The 22339-nt window shown below is 35.5% G+C and overlaps 1 protein-coding gene across 3 annotated transcripts in view; it reads left to right on the plus strand.

The window, feature by feature from the left end:
* Positions 1–217: 217 nt before the first annotated feature.
* Ubl3 (ubiquitin like 3) overlaps positions 218–22339 on the plus strand; it is a 62584-nt gene continuing 40462 nt past the window's right edge. Inside the window, exon 1 of one of the 3 annotated variants that reach the window (XM_076872090.2) lies at positions 218–1365. In XM_076872090.2, coding sequence (XP_076728205.1) covers positions 1339–1365 — 27 coding nt within the window. In that variant the 5' untranslated portion in view covers positions 218–1338. Of the gene's footprint in view, positions 1366–1411; positions 1517–1572; positions 1725–22339 lie in introns of those variants that run through there. The other 2 variants (XM_077110674.1, XM_076872091.2) reach the window with 2 other exon arrangements.

Genomic DNA, 22339 nt, shown 5'->3' on the forward strand with positions numbered 1-22339 from the left:
GCAGTAGATGAGCTCAAGCAAGGAAAGGGAGCTTTCCTTTTCTAGCAACTGTTGCTAGGGGGCGTGGTTTTGGAGCCAGCAAGGCCGCGTAGGGGGCCCCTTCCCCCCACCTGCGTAGACTACACTTCCCATGATGCTCGAGGGTGGTCTCCGTAGTGACGCACTTGGTGTCCGCGGTGGAAGGGAGTGAAGGCGGGGGGGGGGGCGGCGGCTGCGGGCTCCGAGGAGGGGGGGCGCTCTCCCAGTGTCCCCTACTCGCGCTTAGGCAGCCGCCGCCGCTGCCGCCGCCGCCGCTGCCGCCATGTTGGTTTGAGAGGCGATGACAGGCGGCTGCGGCGTGTGGAACTGAAAAGTGGAGGAGGAGGAGGAGGAGACAGAAAGCTCTGAGAGGGAACCATTCCTGGGCTGAGAAGAGGGAGGACCCGGCCGCTTCCGGGGACCCGCCGAAGTCGGCGTCGAGGGAGCTCGCGAGGGGAGGGGAAGGCGGAGACGGGGGAGGCGGTGGCGGGGGAGGCGGAGGCAGCGGAGGAGCCCCGAGGAGCCGGAGACGATGCGCCCCGATCTCCGCTGCTGTCCGGAGGTGCCTGCGGCCTGAGCCCGGAGGGGCCTGGGGGGGTCCTGCTCGCTTCGAGCGTCCGGCGATCGTCGCCCCGCGCCCCGGGTCACCGCCCCCGGCTTTCGCTTTGGCTTCCAACTAGTTAAATGCCCTTGAGCGCGGGTTTCCGCGGTCCGGCTCTCCGCCCCGGCGGCGCGAGTTGAGCCGTCTCCTGCGCGCGGCTCTGGGCGAGGGTGCGCTGCCGGCGCCCGACCACAGCTCCGGGCACTCGCTGCTCACGCGTCGATGTGTAGCCACATAGTTATCTATGAACACTCGAGCCGGGGCATTTTTCTCCTGCTTAATGAGGACTTGACTCGGGAGCGAGTGTGAATCATTGCTGGGGCTGGAAAGGAGGAAGGAGGATTTAACCCCCTCCCACCCCGCTCCATGTCCGTGTGTCACTCGGCTCGGTCCACCTGGCGCGGCCGGTCCTGGGGTTGCTGCTGCTGCTGCTGCTGACGACGGAGACGACGACGGGGGCTGCCGCTGTTGTCCTGAGAGTTTCCTCTGGCTCTGGCCACACAGCTCCTGGGGATTGTTCCTCTTCGCTCCAGAACCTTGGCCAGGCCGACACTTTGGCTCCAAAATAACTTCTTTTTAATACTTTTTGTTTGTTTGTTTTTTGGAAAGCACATCACGAACCAAGCAAAATTGTGAAGGTTTATTTCTGTAGCTTGAAGACTTGTGTTCTTTTGTGTTTGTTTTCTGCGTAAATATCTGGGTATATCTCAAACGGCAAGATGTCCAGTAATGTCCCGGCGGATATGGTAAGTGAACGATGTTATGACACTCTGATTTAATTGTGGTTGCCAGTCTTATTTAATCAGAAAGGACGCAGGCGTGGGGCAGAGGTTTGCTGGGGACTGTCGAAAAGCCGGTTTGGAGAAGTTGCAGCTTCTGGTTTCCTCCTTTTAGAAAGTACTGTTTTTAATATAGGTTTTCTCATTTTGGCTCTTTTCTAAGTCATTGAGGACAGCGGAGAAATAGGGAAATGTAGCAGGGGCTTGAAGTGGAGAATACATCTCCCTGTTGGCTAGAAGCCTCCGAACACTTGTATTTTAACGCTTTTGCAAACGTCAGTGACAGTGGGCAGAGCTGAGGACGGGCGTCCGCACTGGAAACCCAGGTAGACAAGGAAACGGGAATCTTGCTCAGTGACACACATGATCATGCGTAGGGACATAACTGATATTTTTCAACAGCAGGGGTCTCTTGAAAAAAGTGTACTAGTATATTGCTGTGAGCTTTTTTGAGGGTCTTGATGAACAAAAACATTTTAAGTTGTTTGGGAATTTTCTCAAATCTAGGCTGACCGTATATCGGTACTTTTATATGAGTATTCTAGAGCTTTATAGTGACGGATATTTTAAAACACGTTCTTGAGCCTTGGCTACTGAGTATTGAGAACTTGAAACAAAAGTACTCTTGTTTATTGCGCTTTTGTTTTGGTTTATAAAGGTGAAGGTTTTGAGTCTTGACTACAGTTACTGTGTAGCTTTTCTGGGCTGCCGAGGTGGGTTTGTGGGAGTGTGAAATTACACTTTGCAGTGCTAAGGACAGACCTAATGCAATTAACAGGAAGACGAATAATCCTATTGATGAAAGAATTGAAGTTAATGTAATGGTGTTCACATGTGTTAAGTTGACATGTGAGTGTTCGTGCATTCCAGTGAAAAAAACAAAATTAAACTTTGCTGATGATTAAATTTTAAAATGTTAAATATTTCTGTAGGACGACACCACCTTTATAAATTTTAAAATAAGAAAAATTGTACTCTAAATGATGTATTTTGACCTTGGTTTAAAGACATTTTGCTTATGTTTGATTTCACTTCTAATATGCTTTATAAATGCAAAGCAACCACAGTGTTCTGTCTCTGGGGTGGCCATAGGGCAGCCTTACACTTTCCTTCCAGAGTCTTAAAACTCATGCATTGTCCTTTTATTTTTTCCTTCCCTCCTGGTGTGCACACTTGAGAATAGTCTCCTTAACCTGGTAAGAGTGGTTGACATGGTTTGCTCTACACTGCTCTTGAAGTTGCCTAGAGAGGTCTCTAGACAGTGCTTGGAAATGCTGTTTCCCCTGTTTGATGAGTGATTCTGTGGGCTCATCGCCTCTGGCAAAGATTTGCTCTCTGTAAAGCCTCCATTTTATATCTTCATGTACTAGGCAAGATATGTTCACCTAAGTACCATTTATTCTGTCACAGAAGTTGTAATGCAATAAATTTGTGTCATTAAACAGAGCCACTACTTTCTTTAGGCCCAATGATAATGAAAAGCTGGAATGTGCGTAGCATCAGTGACAAATTGAGATGATTTGGGGAATGGTGTTTCTAAGTCAGAGAGAGGGATTGGAAGATAATGTTGGGATCAGGGGCCTGGGGAATAGGGGCAAGGTTTTATTAATAGCTTCGATTATAAAATATAACTACTTATCTGTTTTAGACTGTATGTTAAGGCCTTGATGATTCTGTGGTGCTTTGAGATCACTTGATTAAAGGTGATATGCAAGGGCAAAGCAGTATTATGTAATAAACATATAATGCCCCAGTGATGCTCTGATGTACTGAGGTATGAACAGGTTAGATTATTGGACATTTTTTGTATCTCAGGTTCAACTTGTTGGAAATTAAGATGTTTTTCTTTGTGAAAGTCTTTTAAACATTCATTTGATGTTACTTATTTTCATCTTTGCTTAAGAAGTGCCTTCATTGGATATATGCTTAGAATTCCCAACTTTTTGAAATATAATAAAATTGGTTAGAAATTGTTGATTAAATGCTTCATATTTGTTCAATTCTTCATACCAATAATTAACAATTGAATACACATTCATGACTTAAAGTGAGAACAGTTAACCACTCTGAATTTGAAAAGCTGGTCTCACCACTCCTACATCTTTCCACAAACTAATATTTCCCTTACAACATAACTAAATCGATTAGGATCTGTGTGCTGTTGCAATCCTCTAACCTTGCAAGTGTGAATATATACATTTTTTGCTTGGTGCAGTAAAATGTTATGCTTTCCATGAGTTGATAGCTCGAATGTGTTATTTCAAAGCAAATGTTATGCTCTTTTATATTTTAATGGTGCTCATCAGCTCCATAGGAAATCCTATCCAGGAGCTGGGGTGGGGCAGTGAAATTATAACCCCTGTCCTGTTTTCATTAGCATTAATTCTTTTTCTGAGCTACAGTAATTTCAATTGATATTTTGTTATTCTTTTCTGACTGTGGTTGTTACTTTAAAATTGATTTTTTTTTTAGCATCTGTTTTTGTTTTGTAAGTGGAGCTCATGTTTAAAATTGTTTTTAAGCATTTACTTTTTGTGTTTATCATTAGGAGTCTCACTTTTTATAATTCATACTAAGTCAGTTGTTTGAAGAGGATAGTGGCCCTGTAGTAAGTGGATTTGTAGTACTACTAAAAAAATAATTTGCATTGGTACTCTTCCAATCAACATTCTGTTATGTCCTATAAATATTATAAGTGTGTTTACATGAAGTGCTGGTTTTTCTTTTTCTAAGAATGATTGAGTTTGAACTACATTTCCTAACATTTTAATGTGGTAACATGTGTAAGAAATTTGAAAATATCTGAATAGTATCATTACAATATTTTATATTTAAATGATTCATTTCCTTTATTTTTTTCCAACCAACATCATAGTATATGATGGGCATTATTCATTGTTTATAAGTATATCATGATTTATGTTAGTGGTTGTAGGTTTTCTGTAAGAAGACAATGATCATTGGTGTTAGTAGTAAGGCCTAAGAATGGGTAGATAAGGCAGTAATTTTGTTTTCTGGAGTGGGAAAGTTATCAAGAGATACATTCTTGTATTTAGAAAAGTGGCTTATAAAACATTTGGGGTACTGTTGAAGGCTTTGGACTAAAATTATACTTTATAATATCTATTTCATTAAAAACTCTACCTAGGAAAGAAACTGTGAGGACAATAGCAAAGCATTGCTTGTATTTGAAACACTGTAGTTGATAAAACAGTTAAAAGCCCTGAGTCTTTAAAAATAATTAATGTAGATGTAACAATTTGTAGTCTGGGGTTAAATGAGATAATGACAATTCAAAAAAATTTTTTTAGTATGTTTTATGTGCTTTAATTAGACTATTTTCATTGTAATTTTAATTCTATTTCATTCATGGAAGAAATATTGGAGCCCTCTTGTGGACAGGAAATTACTAAAATGAATTTCCTTTCAAAGTGAATTTCTGTCACTTTTCTGGGTTAAAGTAATATGTCCTGGGCTGGGAATGTGGCTCAAGTGGTAGCGTGCTCGCCTAGTATGCGTGAGGCCCCAGGTTCGATTCTCAGCACCACATAAAAATAAAATAAAGATATTGTGTCCACCTAAAAAACCTAAAAAACAAATATTAAAAAAATAAAGTAATATGATCTGCATACCAGGGGAGAATGCCATGCTGCATAAAATCCAGAGAAAATAAAAATTCTAACATTGAGAGAAGTACATTGAGATCTGATGACAAATGATTTTTCTCTTACAGCTCCTTTTTATTTTTCTTCTGCTGTACTCTTTATTTTCAAGTCTTAAGTTGGAAGATTTTATGAAGCTAATGGGTAGTTTAAGCACTGTTTGCAAATGTGTATGTGACTAGATGAACATCTTAATCAGTAATATATTTCTAATTGAATGCTTCTCTAAGTTGCTTTACTTGAATATGCCTTACAGTTGATGTTTTGAATTAGAAGTTTTTTTTTGGGGGGGGGGTGCAGAGTACTGGGGATTGAACTGAGGGGCATTTGACCTCTGAGCCACATCCCTAGTCCTATTTTGTATTTTATTTAAAGAGACAGGGTCTCAGTGAGTTGCTAAGGCCCTCAATTTTGCTGTGGCTGCCTTTGAACTCATGATCATCCTTCCTCAGGCTCCCCAGTCACTGGGATTACAGGCATTCGCCATCACAGCTAGATTATTATTTTTTAATTGAAAAAACAAATTATTTCCTTCAGCTCTTTTCCTTTCCAGTTCTGAATTCTAACCCAGCTCATGTCCTCTCATCTGTGAAATAGTTTAGTTTATTCTAGCCCATAGTGAACTTTCCTTCCTGTGAATCATTTTACTTCGATGTTTTTGGCATTCTTCTTACATTGGTATCAAATTTATATGGACATAAGTATCTTTTGTTATGTTTTCCATTTTTTTCTAAAACAGTAAACATTTAAAAACTATTGTGACTCTGTTGACTCATAAGTGTTATTGTCTTTGTTATGGTAGAAGAAATATTGTTCTGTGTTGTTAGAAACTATCAAGTATATGATGACTGCTTCTATTATCAATTTGAATGTGAAAAAATTTTTAATATTAGAGCTTGAAGTTATTTTAAGTTAGTGATAAAATACTGATGACTCTCCTAGTTTTCATAATATGAAACAGTGTATTTAGGTGACTGATGTATCCACTCTTAAATATCCTCTTTGATTTTTAATTTCTCTTATTCTGGGGGTAAAATGAAGTGGGATGGCTAGTGATGTGGACACCTTGGTAATAAGTCATTCTGAATCAGTGAATTTTCTGAACACATGAAGATTATGTTTTGAAATAGCTTTACCTTAACAATTTCAGATTACTATCTAAATTGTTTAAATAGAATGTGCCATGTATGGTTTAGCTCTTTTTTGGTGACTGAGAGCCATCGTTTGAATAATGTTTAATTCTGCTCAATTAGTGTTTATTGCATACCTGTCTATTTAATGTAGTATTCATTAAGTTATAACTGATGCTCTCAGCACTCAGAGAGGAGGCATGTTAATTGAGGTATGAGAATAAAAATATCAGAACTTCTGTTTATTTATTTTGTGCCCCTATGGCCAAGGGTGGAGGTAAACTTTTGAATTAATATGGAGGCTCTGAGATTTTCCTAGATCCACATTCAGGTGGTCACAGTGAGTGTGATTTGCTGAGAGAAGAGTGGGAATTCTGTAACGTAGGGTCCAATAGCAGCACCATGAGTTTAAGTTTTTGCAATTTTTCTATTATGTAGTTATTTAAAAAATATTTTTAAAAGGAAGAATCTATAATATTTAGTATTGAGATGGCAAAGAGAAGTTTCCTGTCAAAGAACTTGAGTTGTAGAACTCAAATATGAATTAGACATTTTTATGACAAAAAATTATAATTCTTAAAAAAAAAAAAAGTTGATCTGTTCTGTCATAAGAAGAGGCTATAAGAAGAGGCTATAATTAGTGTGTTTTCCAAGCAGCTATTTTTGAGAAAACAAACGCTAAGTTGTCTCTTTAAAGGCAATACTGACACTTTAACCCTAAGTGAGAAAGTGCCTGCTTTTCAGAAGAAAGTAATGTTTTGGAGAAGACATTTTGATTATTTTCAATTTATTGAAAATCCTCCTTGAAGAGAATTACACTGGAATTTGGACCCATTTATTGGAATTACACACACAAAAAGTGAAACATTTTTTTAGTTCACAAAAAAATAGACAATCTGTACAAACAAAATTTTAGTAACGTATCAGATAGATGACTTTGATGGAATGGAAAAGTAGTATGATTTAGTAAGCTAGTAAACAATTCTTTTCTATGGATCTGTACATCTTTGTGAGCTAGGGTTTTCATTTATGACTTAGGATAACAGCTCTTAAAACCAGTGTCAACATAGAACTTCACAAACTAGGAAAAACAAGTTTTTTTGTTGTTGTTGTTGTTTTTTGTTTTAAATAAAGAGGCATATTCAATAATAGTGCTTTCATTTAATACATTAATAGTAATAATTTTTTTGATGGCAAGATTTAAACAAATTTATATTTAAAATAGTTAATTTAAATAATATGATGAAATTAAAACTTCTTTTAATTTGTTTTCGTATAAGTTTTATAGTATGCATATGAAATATATGATTTATAAATGAATACACATATGGTAGAGGTATGCACTCATTTATTTTATAAGTGGGATAGTCAATTTAAAATGTGGCTTCTAAATTTAGTGACTTTCAGATTTCTGAGCATTTTAACTTTTTGTTTGATATTTGTAGCTTTTGCCTTGAGCCGTTATTTGTTTCTGTGGTCATATGCCTGCCTATCCTTCTCTATTTATAGTTGTTGATCCTAATTTGCGATGGGTGTAGAAACCAGTGTTCTCTAAAGTATGTGTTAAAAAAGTAAATGATATCTGAGTAGGAGTTTTAGGAGTACTAAAGTAAAAGGCCCTATAGCATAGTAGCAGGGTCTGTATTTTATGGACTTGCTCATATTTATTTTGGTTGCTTAGAGTTCTTTTTATGTGGGGGCTTAATTTTCTGGCTCTTAGCAGAGTTTTGCAGAGATAAGGTGTTATTGTTTTTTTTTTTGTTGTTGTTGTTGTTGTTGTTCTTTGTGTGTTTGATGCTAGAGTTTGAACCCTGGGCCTTGTGCATACTAATACAGGCTCTACCAGTTCCTCAGATTGTCTTTTTTAATTTTGAGACAGGATCTCACTATGTTGCTCAAACTGGCCTTCAACTGCTGGCCTCTAGCCATCATCTGGCTTCAACCTCCGCCCTAACTCTGAATAGCTGAGACTACAGAAATATGTCACTATGCCCAGGGAAATAGAAGATTCTAGATAGTGAATGACTAGGTAGATGATTTAAAATATAAAATTGCCTGTTGATAGCTTTACTTTGATCTAATAGAGGAGAGAATTAATGTTTCTTGTGTACTTGCTATTTACCAGGTAAGTGTTTGGCATTTTCTAAATGATAGTATTTTATTTAATTCTCAGAGTGACCCTGCATAAGTATAGAAACTGTAATACTCACCTGGTGAAGACCACCAGCTTAGGTGTAGTGATTTTAGTGATTTCCAGCTAGGGAGAGCCCTTGCGGGGGGAACCCTGCAGAGTCTCAGAGGAGAGAGGAGGAATTCTAGAGTTTGGTCCTTGCTGAATGCTTTAAATTAGAGACTAGGGAAAGTGGAATCCTGGATTAAAGTAAAGGTGGGTTAGTAATTTAGTCTCTCAACAGTCTTTGTTTAGGAGACAGGAGAAATTATGGGAACTGGGTGAATCAATGTTGAAAAGTGGTAATCAGTCAGAAAAGAAGATTGTTAGTTATTTTGAAGTTGTAGTGTGGCCTTAGGAGAAACTTTTGTTACCCATTGGTCTTTTGTTGGCTTTTTTTGTATCTATCAGACATTATATTCTGATTTGTATCAAGTGTGTGTGTATGTGTGTATATATATATATTTTCTCCCAACTAGGTTCAGAGAGGGTAAGGAACTTATTTGAGGCTACATAACTAGGAAGAAGTTTAGTTAGGGTAGAAGTTTGGTTCTCATAACATAGTGATAAACATTCTGCCCACCCTTCCCTGCTGGTATACCTGACAACAAACATTGCTAAATCCCTCAAGCACATTTTCCTGTGTAGAATGCTTCTGATTCCCTCCAAACACCTTACTGCAGGCAGTCATTGCTGATTACTTTGAGCTAGCAGTATAAGAGAAGAAACTCATTTTATGTACCTTATAATATACCATGTCACCTCTGGATGGTAATTTTAGTAAAGGTTGGTTTTCTTACTAATTGCCAAAATTAAAGGGAGATTCCTTTAAACTTGCTGGAACTTTTTGTACATATTCGGTACATACTAGATTTTTCCTGTAATCTGAGCTCTTTGAATGTTTTATATATATAACAATGTGAAACAAATGGACTTTGCAAAGGAGTTCATACTTTTGGGGCATTTTATTTTTTCTTCTTACTTAACTGCTTATATCATGCAGATTGTCTATTGATTGATTCAAATTGATAGTTTTTTTTTAAAATGGTTTTCTGACTAGATTTTTTTTTATGACTAGAGTTTGAGAAAATTATTGAAGTCTGGCATTCTATCTTGTAACTTAAATTAAAATGGCAGTTCCTTGTGTCTGTACAAAATGTTCTCAAGATATATGTTTAGTTTTCTTCAGTATAAATGTATTGGTTTTGCCTTAGAAATATTCATGCTCTTTTCATTTAATAAATGAAAAGATTGTAAAAAAACTTCACCCATACAAACAAGTACAGAACCACCTTATAATTTTGAAATGATTCTGGTAAAAATATATATGCTAATTCCATATTCATGAGCATTGTCTTAGTTCCTTTCCTGATGCTATAACAGAGAACCACCCACAGGGTAAAGGAGACAAGAGGGAGGGAAAAGAGTAGGAAGCTAAGAGGAATAGGGAGCTGTAACTTACCTACTCCTTGATAATGACCTTGGTTCATTAGTGCCTCCATGACCTATTGCTTCTAGAAGGTCCTGCGACATTAGGGATTGAGTTTCCAACATGTGAATTTTGGGACACAGATTTAAACAATAGCAGCCATTTAAAAGCTGTTACAAACAATTTTATAATGGATATACTTAGACATATCCCTGTCCCTTGTCAGATTATTCTCTCAGGATAAAATTCTTAGGAGTGTAGTTGCTGTGCCCAAAATATATATGTTAATTTTTGGTGATGAGGTGGGTGGAGGGAGGCTATATGTTTCCTAATTTTAAAGCATCCTGGACTTTCTGGATAAACCTGGCCTTTTCATTATGCATTATCCTTTTACTATGCTAGATTATGCTTCATTTAAAATATTTGCATTTTTGTTCATGGAAAAGATTGACTAGCAGTTTAATTTCTTGTAAAATCTTTGGCAGATTAAGATATTAAGGTTACACTGACCTCTTAAAAGGAGCTGGGGAATGTTTAATTCTCTGGAAGAGTTTGAACATTGATTTTATTATCCATAAATGCTTAAAAAGTTTTACTGGTGGAGCCACCTGGGATTTTCTTGTGGAAACCATTGATTCTATTTCTTTAATATATACAGGACTATTCACATTTTCTATTTCTTTGTCAGACTTGACAAGTTTTACTTTTTTAAGGGTTTTTCCATTTCATATAATTTTTCTGAGTTGACTTAAGTTTTCCACAATATCCTTTTATCATTTTTATCTCAGAGTCTCTATGACACCTGCTGTTTTGTTTCAAACTCTGCTTGCTGGTAATTTGTGCATCTTTTTTTCCCATCTTTTCAAAGAGCCAATTTTTAGATTTAAAAGTTACTTTCTTTTGGTTTCTGCCTTTACCTTTATGTCTTCTTTTTAAAATTTAATTTGCTGTTCTTTTTCAAGTTTGTTGAGATGGGTACTTTAGTCATTAATTATCAGCCTTTTTTTTTCCCCCTTTCCTTCTTCTTTCTTTCTTACTTTACTCACTGCTCCCTGCCCCCTTTCCCCATCTCACCCTGATGCCCAGGCTGGCTCTGAATTGCCTCCCAGTACCTGGGACTACAAGCATGTGCCTTGAAATACTGGCTTCTTTTATTTTCTTAATGATTACATTTAGGTATATGAAATTTCCTTCTAAATGAAACTCTACCTAGATCTCATGCGTCTAACAATATGTATTATTTTTATTATCATTTAATTCAAAGTTTTAATAATTTCTGTGTGGTTTCTTTTTTGACCCATGGGTTATTTAGAAATATACTGCTTAATGTTTAAGCACTTGGGGATTTGTAGCTATACTTTTATTATTGATATCTAGAAAGAATGTTATTGTCTGGGACCATTCATCCTGTGATATAAATTGTGAGTACATTTGCTGACTCCTCCCTGTATGGTCATTTTTAGAAAATTGAGTGTGATTTGCTATATACATCAATGACATCAAGTTTATTATGTTCAGTCTACTATGTGGTTACTGACTATAAAAGCATCCTTTGCAGTGCTGTGTGTCAACCTACGGCCTTATGCCCCGAGGCAAGCCCTCTATCCTGAGCTGAGCTTTGCCTTTAGCCTGCTGCTGACTTTGTCTTTTTCTTCACTCAGCTGAGAGACCACATTAAAATCTCCAGCTGTGAAGACTTGTTTACGTGTTCTTTTGGTTCTCTCAAATTTTGTGTAACATCCTTTGAGGGTAAGCTACAAATAAATTTATTATTGTTGTATCTTCCTACTAGAGCAGTCCTTTCATTATTTTTATCACCTTTTCTCTTTCTACCCTTTTCCTTTAAATCTTTCTTTGGTCTTAAGAAGAGTCTCTTTAAGCATCACATAGTTGGTGGGTTTTTTTTTTTTTTTTTAAACAAAATCTGATAATCTCTGTTGTTTTACATTAAAATACTATTATTTGGGTTTACATGAGTGTATTACAATATTTGGGTTTAATTAATGATCTTGCTATTTTTTCTACTTCCACCTGTGTCCTTTTTAACTTTTCCTTTCCATTGATCATTTTTAATCAATTAAAAAGTATATCAAAGTATATCTGAAAAGTGTATCCACTTTTCTTTATCTCCATCATACCACCTATTCCAGCACAAGCACCTTGTCTTTCCTGGACTACTGCGTTAGTCTTGGAACTAATACTTCTACTTCCATCCATGTTCCTCTGTAATACTTTTTCCAGAAGTATCTTGAGTGTTGCCATTGAAGAATAAATTCCCATGAATGAAATCACAGATCCTTACCATGACTCTTCAGACTTCTGCATAATCTGGCTCTTACCTATCTCTGATCTCATCCCATTTGACTTAATATGCTTCTGTTATACTAAGTTCCCCTCAGATCCTCAGACAAGCTGCAGGCTCTTCCCCACAGCTGAACTGAGCCTTTGGACACACCAGCCCCTTGGCCTTATCAGTGTGCTTATATACCCTTTGTGTATGGACACTGCCTTCTTAGCTTTTCTGTGCAACTACTTTTCCTGACCATATCTAAAGTTGATTGACCTAATTTCCTTGGTTTCTGTCTCAGGACCTTATTGGCCTCCGTAGCACTGATTACACTTTGTAATTCATTCTCCTTTGCAGGAGGGTAGGTGTATATTTTCCTTTGGCCTCTTTGGAAGGTGATTTTTGTATAGTAGGCTCTTATAAATGTTTGTGGATTAAAGGAGTAAATGACTAATAGGCACTGTGCTAAGCTCATTACTTAAAACAGACTTAATCCTCCAAAAAAACACTCAGAATAAGCCTGTGAGGTACGTAGGTGCTAGTTTGTTAACTGCTTACTGATGAGGTAAGTGAAGCTTAATGATGTTGTTAATTTTCCTGAAGCCAGCTAACTAGGAGGGTATTTCTGTGCTTCTTTATTTTTACCTTTCTAATCTTTCAATCGCTCTTCACTTTCTTTGTCAGATCCTCATTATTACATCTTGAAGCAAATGATTATGCTTATAGTAATATTCTGATATTTCAACTTTAGCTTCTTGCCTTTGTTTAATCTTTAATAATACCCCAAAGAAAAGAAACTAGAAATTTGTAATGGAAGTTAAGAAAGTGTTATCTGAGATTTAGTGCTTTTAATAAGACTTAAATCCTTGAAGTGGTGATTTCTTGTGTGGCTGTCAAGTATTGTGATTAATCAAGCTATTGATCTTTATTATTATTATTATTATTATTATTATTATTATTATTATTATTTTGTGGTGCTGGAGATTGAACTCAGGGCCTTGTGCATGCAAGGTAAGCATGTACCAACTGAGCTATATATATCCTCAGCCCTCTCTCATTACTTTTTGACTGTAAGCAGAAAGACCTGTTTAATTAATTTTATGTGTTCAGATATATTATTTGTGTTTGAAGAAAACATCTTTTGAGCCTTTTATATTTAAAGAACTGTTTAGTTATGCACATTTTAAATTTTAGGTCTCAAAAAAATTAAAATAATTTCCATGTTAGATATAATTTATATCTATATGTATTAGTCTACATATAATAATTCTACTTTTCATTTTTCTCCATTTTTTACTCAGTCACCAAGTGTGTGTTGAGTACCTCCCACACTCAAAGCACTTTTTTAGCCTTTGGTGTATTGTGATGAATGAAAGAGGACCCTCCCCCAATACCTCTTATCTTTAAATAATAGGGATACAGACATTAAACAAAGTAAACAAGATAAATATGTATTATATTAGATGATGGTAAGTGCTACAGAGGGAATCTAAGAGTATGCCTGTGTGTGTAGCTTTAAATGGTGCAACCAGGGAAGAGCCTACTAAGATGTTCACATTTGTGCAAGGACTTGAAGGAAATGGGGAGCAAGCCTGCAGCTGGTCTTGGAATAGTATTCTAGATAGTAGTGACTATTGTCTCATTTCACTCTTTGTTTCTGTTTATTCTACCAATCCTTAACATTTTTGTGTTGCTAGTGGTTTTTGCTTTCTGTCCTTCTGTGTGATCTAAAGTAGTCTCATTATCCTCACTAAATTTGGGCAACAAACATTTTTTGGGTGCCAGTGTGCTGGATAGATTGTGTCAATAATTGGACTACTTATTTTCCTCTTATTTCCCCGTATTTTTTTCTACTATCTTCGTTTCCTTCTAGATTTCTTTCCTCTTTATTCATCTACTATTATGTACCTTCGTTCTTTTTCCCACATTTGTCTTTTGGAAACAGATCTCATTATCTGACTTTTCTACTTAATAATGACTGCATATCACTCACAGGCCACTCTAGACCAAGCTGGTTTACCTTGGAGGCATGAAAGCTCTTGGCAGTTGGGCCACAATCCCACTTTATTTCCTCCTGTTGTAGGAAGTGTTTGACTTGTAGTGAACCCCTACCATCCACAAATCTTTCTGTTTACTTTTATGCTTCTCTCTTTCATCCTTGCAGTGCCTTTCCTTTTGGTTTAGAAAGTGCCTCTCCTCTCCTCATTCCATTTGTGCTTGAGATTTTTCCTCAACTTCAGTGTTAATTCCTTGGTATTGTCTTATGACTTGCACATGCTGGGAGCTCTAAACCAAGAGTAATGGTTCAGGCAAAGGTATTTTCCTGGGAGGGACCAGGGAATAATAGCCAGAGTGGCAGGATGGCTTTTTCCTTCAGGAGTTGTCAGCAGTGTAGAGCACCAACTTCAGAGGGACAGAAATCTTGTTCGGGTGTCAGCATCTTTGGCTCTGATGGTCCGGGATTTCTAGGTGGTAGTTGAGTCTCTGCATCAGTTGCTGTATCATCACAATGCTAAATGAAATGAATACAGCCAAGTCTGCAGAAAGGGAGGTTTTACAAGCTAGATAAAGGGACTAAAATCTTAGCTAAGTGATCTGGAATTCAGTGTAGGGATGCAGAATCAATTGTTGTCTCATAAATATTATCTCTATCTTAGCAATTGTAAATTATTTTTATCTGTTTTTTCCACTTTACTAGCTATGTGCTCTTTGAGGGCAGAGAGAAGCCTCATGTGTACCTAGCACAGTACTTGATACATAGGGAATATTCAAAGGATGGTGAATTAGCCTTGTAATACTGTCCAGTAAAACTGTGTGCAGTGATTGAAGTGTTCTTGTGTATTGTGCAGTAAGGTAGCCACAAGCTGCCAGTGGCTTCAAAGACTTGTAATATGACTAGTATGACTGAGAAACTGAATTAGTGATATTTAATTTTAATGAAAATAGCTATATGGCAATTATGTGATTTATATAATCATTCTCTCAACTTTTCTCTTTTTCGTTCTTTTTGGGGGGGGATTGGGACAGAGAGGGGACTTGTATTACAAATGATCCCAGATTGCTAAACTTTGGGTTTTACTTTTAGTGATTTTTCTGCTTTTTTTTTCCCCTTTTGATGTCTCATCCATTTTTTGTTTCTGTCATTATGCTGTCATTAGCTTTTCTTTTAACTTTTCTGATTTTGGTTTACTATGAAATAGAAAGACACATAATCAAGCCCGTAATTACTAAAAGAGTAAGTAGTAGAGGAATCCGGGTCGGTTTTGACCTCCCTTAATTTCAGTAAGAATGTGAAATTAGTTATCAGTAAGGGAGAAAGAGCTGATAGGAGTATGGTTGTTCAATTGAAGAAAAAAGTATCAGTATGACGTAGATGAATTCACTAAGGAAGAGAGTACAGCCCAAAAGTTCAGTGGCTCTGTTTGGGACAGAGGGATTAAAAAAAAAAAAAAAGTGAGAAAAGGAATAGTTATAGCAACACAGGAAAAAAGGTTGAATTGTCAGAGAAAGCCATACCAGGAGGAACTCAAGGAAGCAGGGTGGCCAGCAACCGCAGATGGTTCAGGGAAAAGAAAAGGATTTTAGCCATTTTGTGTATAATTTCAGTGAAGGCTATATGGCTTTTAAAACATTGCCAAATATTTCAATTTGGTCAAAAGAGTGTTTTTAATATAATTCTTCATTGTCCATGTTGGCCTCCTAGATATAGAAAGATTTAGTGTGTCTACTTTTTTGAAGTCTTAATTTTTCAATTTTTGTGTCTCTATGTACCTTCATCACTTTTTAATTGTCAAACTATTTTGCTTAGCTACTATATATAATCTAGATAAGCATTAGTAGTACTTTTTGTTTTGAAATTGATCCTTTCTAACTTAGCACAGGTGTATTTCTCTTTTACCTAATAGTAATGTTATTGGTTCAGTAGTGACCATTCAGTTCGTGCTTATATGCAGGGTTTACTTAGGGACATTATTTCTTATTAAATTCTCCATACCAAGAGAAGTACAGTTTTACTAAAAATTGGAACAGCTTGCCTTTCAGAGGTGCTGTTTGATTTCCATGTGGCATAGGAAGCAAGCAAAAGGCTCTTTTATTCCCCAAAGTATTATCAGCCTTACTCCTTTGGGATTGGACAGACAGCCAAGAAAAATAAAGAGCTGGAAAGATATTTTTCTAACTAATCTTTATTCTGCGTTCACTTGCAGGGTTGTATATAATACAGAGTGCAGATGTAAGCTTATTATTGTATTTTTGTTTTGTGAATTATGCCAACATTTGAGTCATTTCTGAAAGAAATGCTTATGTATCTAATTTCTTAGAACCACTAAAACAGTCTTCCTACTTCTGAAGTAATTCAAGTGGCCATCCCAAGATGGACAAAAGGGACAACAGTCTACCCTGAAATTGCAAGACCCTTTTCTTGCTTCCCAAGTGAAAATTGTATAACTCTCACAAGATACAATTACCTGAGAAATAACATCAGAGAGAACCACAGGTATAAAATGAAGGTGTTCCCTTGATACATTGGCATTATAGACAAGAACAGTAGTAATCCACTTCTACTGTACTTGAAAAGATAGCTAGTATGTGTGTGGTTTTATATATATATATATATATATATATATATATATATATATACATATTTCTTTTTTTTTTGAGAGAGAGAGAATATGAGAATTTTAATATTTATTTTTTAGTTTTCGGCGGATACAACATCTTTGTTTGCATGTGGTGCTGAGGATTGAACCTGGGCCGCACGCATGCCAGGCGAGCACGCTACTGCTTGAGCCACATCCCCAGCCCCAAATATATATTATATTTTTAATTTTAGCTAGAAGAGTAACTTTCCTAATTTGACCCTCCTTGTCTTAAAATTTATTATTTTTAAAATAACTTAATACAAAATAACCGTACATTACTTATTTATAATAATTTATAGATTTGAAAAGTAATAAAATACACTTTAAAAATTTAATATTTTCAAAATTAAACTATTTAAAGGGAAACATAGTCAAATTATGCATTATTAAGTAGTTTAGATATATGAACTTATCCTCCATAGTAAAATGCATGTTTATCCTTTCTGTGATCTCTCAGTATACTTGATCAGTTAGTTCCTATTTTTCCTTATTTTTGTCCTGGGAATTGAACCAGTCCATTCTAGGCAAGCACTCTCTACTACTGACGTACACCCCCAACCCCTTGCCTGGGTAGTTCCTAAAGGAAAGTGTTTATGTGGCTTGTCCCATTTTTTTTTTTTTTTTTTTGCCATACTGTATTTATTTTATCTGTCTGCATTTAAAAATCTAAATTTATTATTTTATTCTGGTTTTATAACTATTTAGGAAAACAATAGGATTATTAAAAACAAAATATTTTTTTAAAAAGTACTAATGTGTGTGTGAGTGTGTATATATATATATATGTATGTATGTATATGTATGTATATACACACACTGTTAATGTTTTCTTCTCTACACTTTGGACCTTTTCTGTGTGATGTATATGTGAGTATATTTGTGTATAGTTGGATGGTTTATTTTGAAATATTCTAACTTGGGGAAGTCTTAAAAATCAAATTTAACTGTCCTTTTATAGGACAGTTTATCTTCATTCATTAAACAAACAAACAAAAGCCTTTAGTCTTCATTATTTTCCTAAAGGATGAAGCTGGATTCTTTTTCACATACTTTATCTGTACCACGTCTCTTTTTAAAAATGCAGCACTCTTTCTGGGGATTCTATAGTCTAATGAGTGTTTCAGTGACTATAAATATTTTCTGTAATTTTAGTTCAGTAATTCTACTAAAATGAAAGTATAATAAAATAACACTCACTTAAACCAGACTACTCTAATTCTGTAGAATAAAAAGGAGTTTGAATTTATATATATTTGACATTTATAGGAGCACTTTATATCTCTTTAATTTCACAAAGCATTTACCTTTTGTAATCTTTCTCCCCTCCAGATAGTGCTTGGCATTATCTTGATGCTAGCTTTGAAAATACATGTGTGGTAGCTATATAAAAATCTATAGAACACAAGATTTTTTTCGAAGACCTTATGCTTTAAATTATATATGTATGTTATTTATTCCCCTTCCACCTGCCAAAAAGTAAATATTAAGAAAAAACATTTTTAAATATGTAATTTACAAATTTTATACCTACAGTTTATTTTTCAAAAATCACATTTGTGTAAAATTTATTTACTGAGCTTAGTATTTGACAGTTTATAAGCTACTTTGCCTGCTAGGTATCTTTAACCAAGATAATATTTTATTGATGGTATTGTATTGTTAATTATACCAGAATTATGAATATCAATGCTTTCTCAAAAGCCTTGAAAGAGAGCATGTTTCTGTATCTTCTAGTTCAAATAATTTAACTGAATGCATGAAAAGGCCCGTTGAAATCACCGGGTAACTACTTATAAAATAATTCTTAATTTCGTCTGACTTCCTTGAGAAACACCGTTCATCACCATTTCTATTTTAGGGATTTATATGCAATTAGATCATTCAGATTATGTATCGGTGGAACACCATAAACCTTATAAGATTAAAGCAAAAATTTTTGTATGACCTTGTATTACAAGTAAAAGGTTTTTATTGGCATGCTAAATGTTGCTATCTGTGGAATAAATGGTACACACAGAGAATGTTAGAAAATTCAACTGAGAAAGTTAGAATATTATTTTGGAAAGGAGACTATCTTCATGGCCAGATAGTCCTTAGTGTCTGCAAAGCAGTATATAGCTCAGTCTGACTTCAGAGGTTTTAAAGTTAGAGCTACCAATTAACTTTTGCAGAATGGCTGCAAAAGACATTGCATCTGGTTTCATGAGCAATTTGATTAGTTACTTAAGAACTGTGATTATTATGAGATGACATAGTAGAGTTATAAACAGTAAATACAAATTCAGTCCTGTGTACTGCTTTGATTTCATTTTTTCTCTATGATGCATTTAGTTTAATAAAACAAACACATACAATGTCATAAGGAAGACTTTTTCACTGATGAATTTAGTGTAATCCAACAGATAAATAGTCTGCAAATAAATTAAAGAAATGTTGTTGTCGTTTTTGTGGTGCTAAGGGTTAGAATCCATAGCCTTGAGCATGCTTGGCAAGCGCGCTATGACGGAGCCACATGCCCAGACCCAAGTTAAATTATAAATACATGAAAACACTGTTCAGATTTCATAGTCTTTTATAATGGATCCTTTTGGTACCTAAGTTAGTAAGCCTTCTTGTTTTGGATTATTTTCAATAATTAAATATGATTTAGTTAGCATGTATTTATTGCCCAAGCGAGCCCTGTTCTAAGTGCTTCACATATAGTAATAAAATTTCCCTGCAATGCTATGAGCTAGATATTATCATCCCCATTTTACAGATAAGAAAGCTGAAACTTGAAGATTTTTAAGCAATTTGCTGGCAATTGGCAGAGCATTCTATTTCCAGAGCCTATTGTGTGACCGTGCAACATCTCTAGAATTCTAGGAAGGTGTAGCATGCTCTTAAATACTCATGTTTTAGAAATGAGGCAGTTCATTTTATATATGCATGCTGTAAACTTAGAGAGCAAAAGACATCATTCATTTAATAATTGTACATAAGCTAAAGGATCAACTGAAATATCTGTAGTGTTTGGTTCAGTTTAATGTTGTGTATAATGGGCAGAAATTAATTTATTGATTTGAACAATGTTCATAGTTCTTTAGAATGAAGGAACAAAAGTAGAATGGAAAATAATTCATGGTGGGGAGTCTTAATATAATATTTTAAAATGTTTAATACCATTTCAAATTATAGGACCCATGAGTGAAAAACTCCCTAATCACAAGGAATTTGAGGCTTATTCTAAACCTAGAGTTCACATTACTGTAAAGCGGCTGAGGACCTCTCACTGAGATTCTGCTCATCTCTGGTACATGTCTTTCTCAGGTCACTAACATACTACTGTCACTAGGGACTTAATTTGAAAAGCTTCTTTCCAGAAAAGCAATAAAATGCCATGCGTTGGAATTACTGTGAGTTAAGAGACATTATTAAGCTTATCTAAACATTATAAATTATTCTGTAAAATTTATTTGTAGAACCTTTTATATTTCTGAAATGATTTTATCCTTAGAATTGTCTATAAAAAAGTAGAGGGAGTGGGAAAAAAGAAAAGAAGAGGGAGTAGAGAGTAGCAAAAGAGATTAATAGCCTTGAGTTATCCCTTCGAACAAAGTTCTCAGGTCTTTTAACCCACTCTTTGACATTAATAAATGTTGTTATTAGTTCTTTAGGGGAGAGGGAGCATCCTTGGATTCTTTCTAAATTGCTAATCTGGTTCTCTTCTAATTTTTCCTTTTTTTAAAAAAAGGTGGCCTTTCGGGTACAAGAATACTTTTTTTTTTTTAATACTCATAAAAATGAAATCTACACATGTTACAGTGTTCTAGTATTTTAATTCACCATGAATAATTAGTAATTATCAGGATACAGATAGTTACAGACAATAACTGCTTTATTATATCAAGTCTTCAGACCCCATGGATTGGTAGAAGAATCGTTTGTAACAACTTCCTTATTTTATGGACTTGGCCAAATCTTGGATTCACAGGTGGCTGTTGCCTTTGAACTCTGTGACCTTGTTTCTGTATTCAAGACTTCTGGTATGTTTATATCAGCAAAGTCTTACTTGGCCTTTCACCTCCATCTTACATTGAGTATTTATCATTTTCTGACCCAAAGCTAAATGACCATCTTTACATGGGATTTGATTCCATCTTTGAGACTTTACCATTCAAAAAGTCACTGAGGGGATTTTGTAAACAGTTCATTTTTATGAAAAATGTCAAACATATAGAAGTAGAGAGAATCTTATAGTGGAACCCCCATGTGTCGATGTCCCAGCTTCAGCAGCTATCAGCTCATAGCCAATAGTGTTTTATCTGTATCCCTGTCTGCCATGTGTGTTCCTCCTAAATGATACTGAAATAAATTTCACTAATCATTTTATTCATAAATATTTATAGATATATATTCTAAGATAATATATAGTGGTTGATTTTAAAAAGAACCATAGTGTTCTTATTGCACCTAAAATTAGCAGTAATTACCTAATATTATCAAATGTAGAGATATAAAACATATAAAGACAGATTTTTATGCTGTCTTTTAGCAATTGGAAATGAAGGCTTTGAAAATTCAGCATTTCAAATATGTTTGTCTTGTGAACACTGAAAAGGAAGAAGCATAGGAACATTCTCTTAATTCTGAGGTAAGATTATCTTAGAGGTCTCCAGTGTTCATTTTTACACTAAAAGAGGTAAAAAGTCTTTTTTAGCTATCAAAGTGTTGTACATTGGCCACCAGTGTTGAGCATGCACACATATGTAGCATACATTTCATGTGATATAAGAACTTTTTAAATACCGTATAAAATTTTTTTAAACTCTAAAAAAGGGGCATCTACACTTTAGAAATAGTTCTCGAACAAAGAAATCTCCTTCAGGTAATTGATTGGCTTTATTTGAGAAATCATTAGTTTTCTGTCTTCCTTTTTTTATTAAACGAAAAGGAAGAAAATAAAATAGTATTTATACCTCTGGTCAAGTGATCTAAACAGTTCTCTTTTTCCTTTGCTCTCTAAGAGATTAGGAGTTATTTAAATAATTGATGTTAAGTGTTTCTGAATTCCTGTGGTTTGAAGGCTTTACAGATATTAACTTTCTCATCCTGACTGAAAAGGATGTGTGTGATATTTTCTTTTTTTTCCTCAGTCTAAATTTAGACTTGTTGATCATGAATTAGAAAGCTTGTGAGTGGTACTGTATGACTTTTCTTATTTTTAACTTTTTTTTTTTTTTTGCTTCTGAACTTCTTGTTTTTGCTCCTTCATGTAGTTAAAGGTGAACACAGAGCTAAATGTGGGTGTGATGCAGCTTCTAGGCCAGAGTATTTGCACATAATATGTTTTGTTCTAGGGATGTGAGATACGGACCTAAAATAAAATTTCTGAATGAGCTGCACCAATTTGATAAACTGGCAGTTAAGTTGCATTCAATCTTAAAAATAAACTTCTGCCAATAGTTCAAGCTAGAATGAGTTATTTTCCATAACTGAACTGATTTAAAAAAAGTTTGAAACATCAAATCTTTTGAATCCTTGGCTTGTAGAGAAAACATTTGTTTGTATTTGGTTGCCATTCACTCCGCTGTGTACTCTCCATCTATTAGAACCTTGCCTCAGTTTGGGATTGGAGTAGATA

This window comes from Callospermophilus lateralis, chromosome 12 (genome assembly GCF_048772815.1).
Source record: "Callospermophilus lateralis isolate mCalLat2 chromosome 12, mCalLat2.hap1, whole genome shotgun sequence".
In the NCBI taxonomy this organism is placed as follows: Eukaryota; Metazoa; Chordata; class Mammalia; order Rodentia; family Sciuridae; genus Callospermophilus; species Callospermophilus lateralis.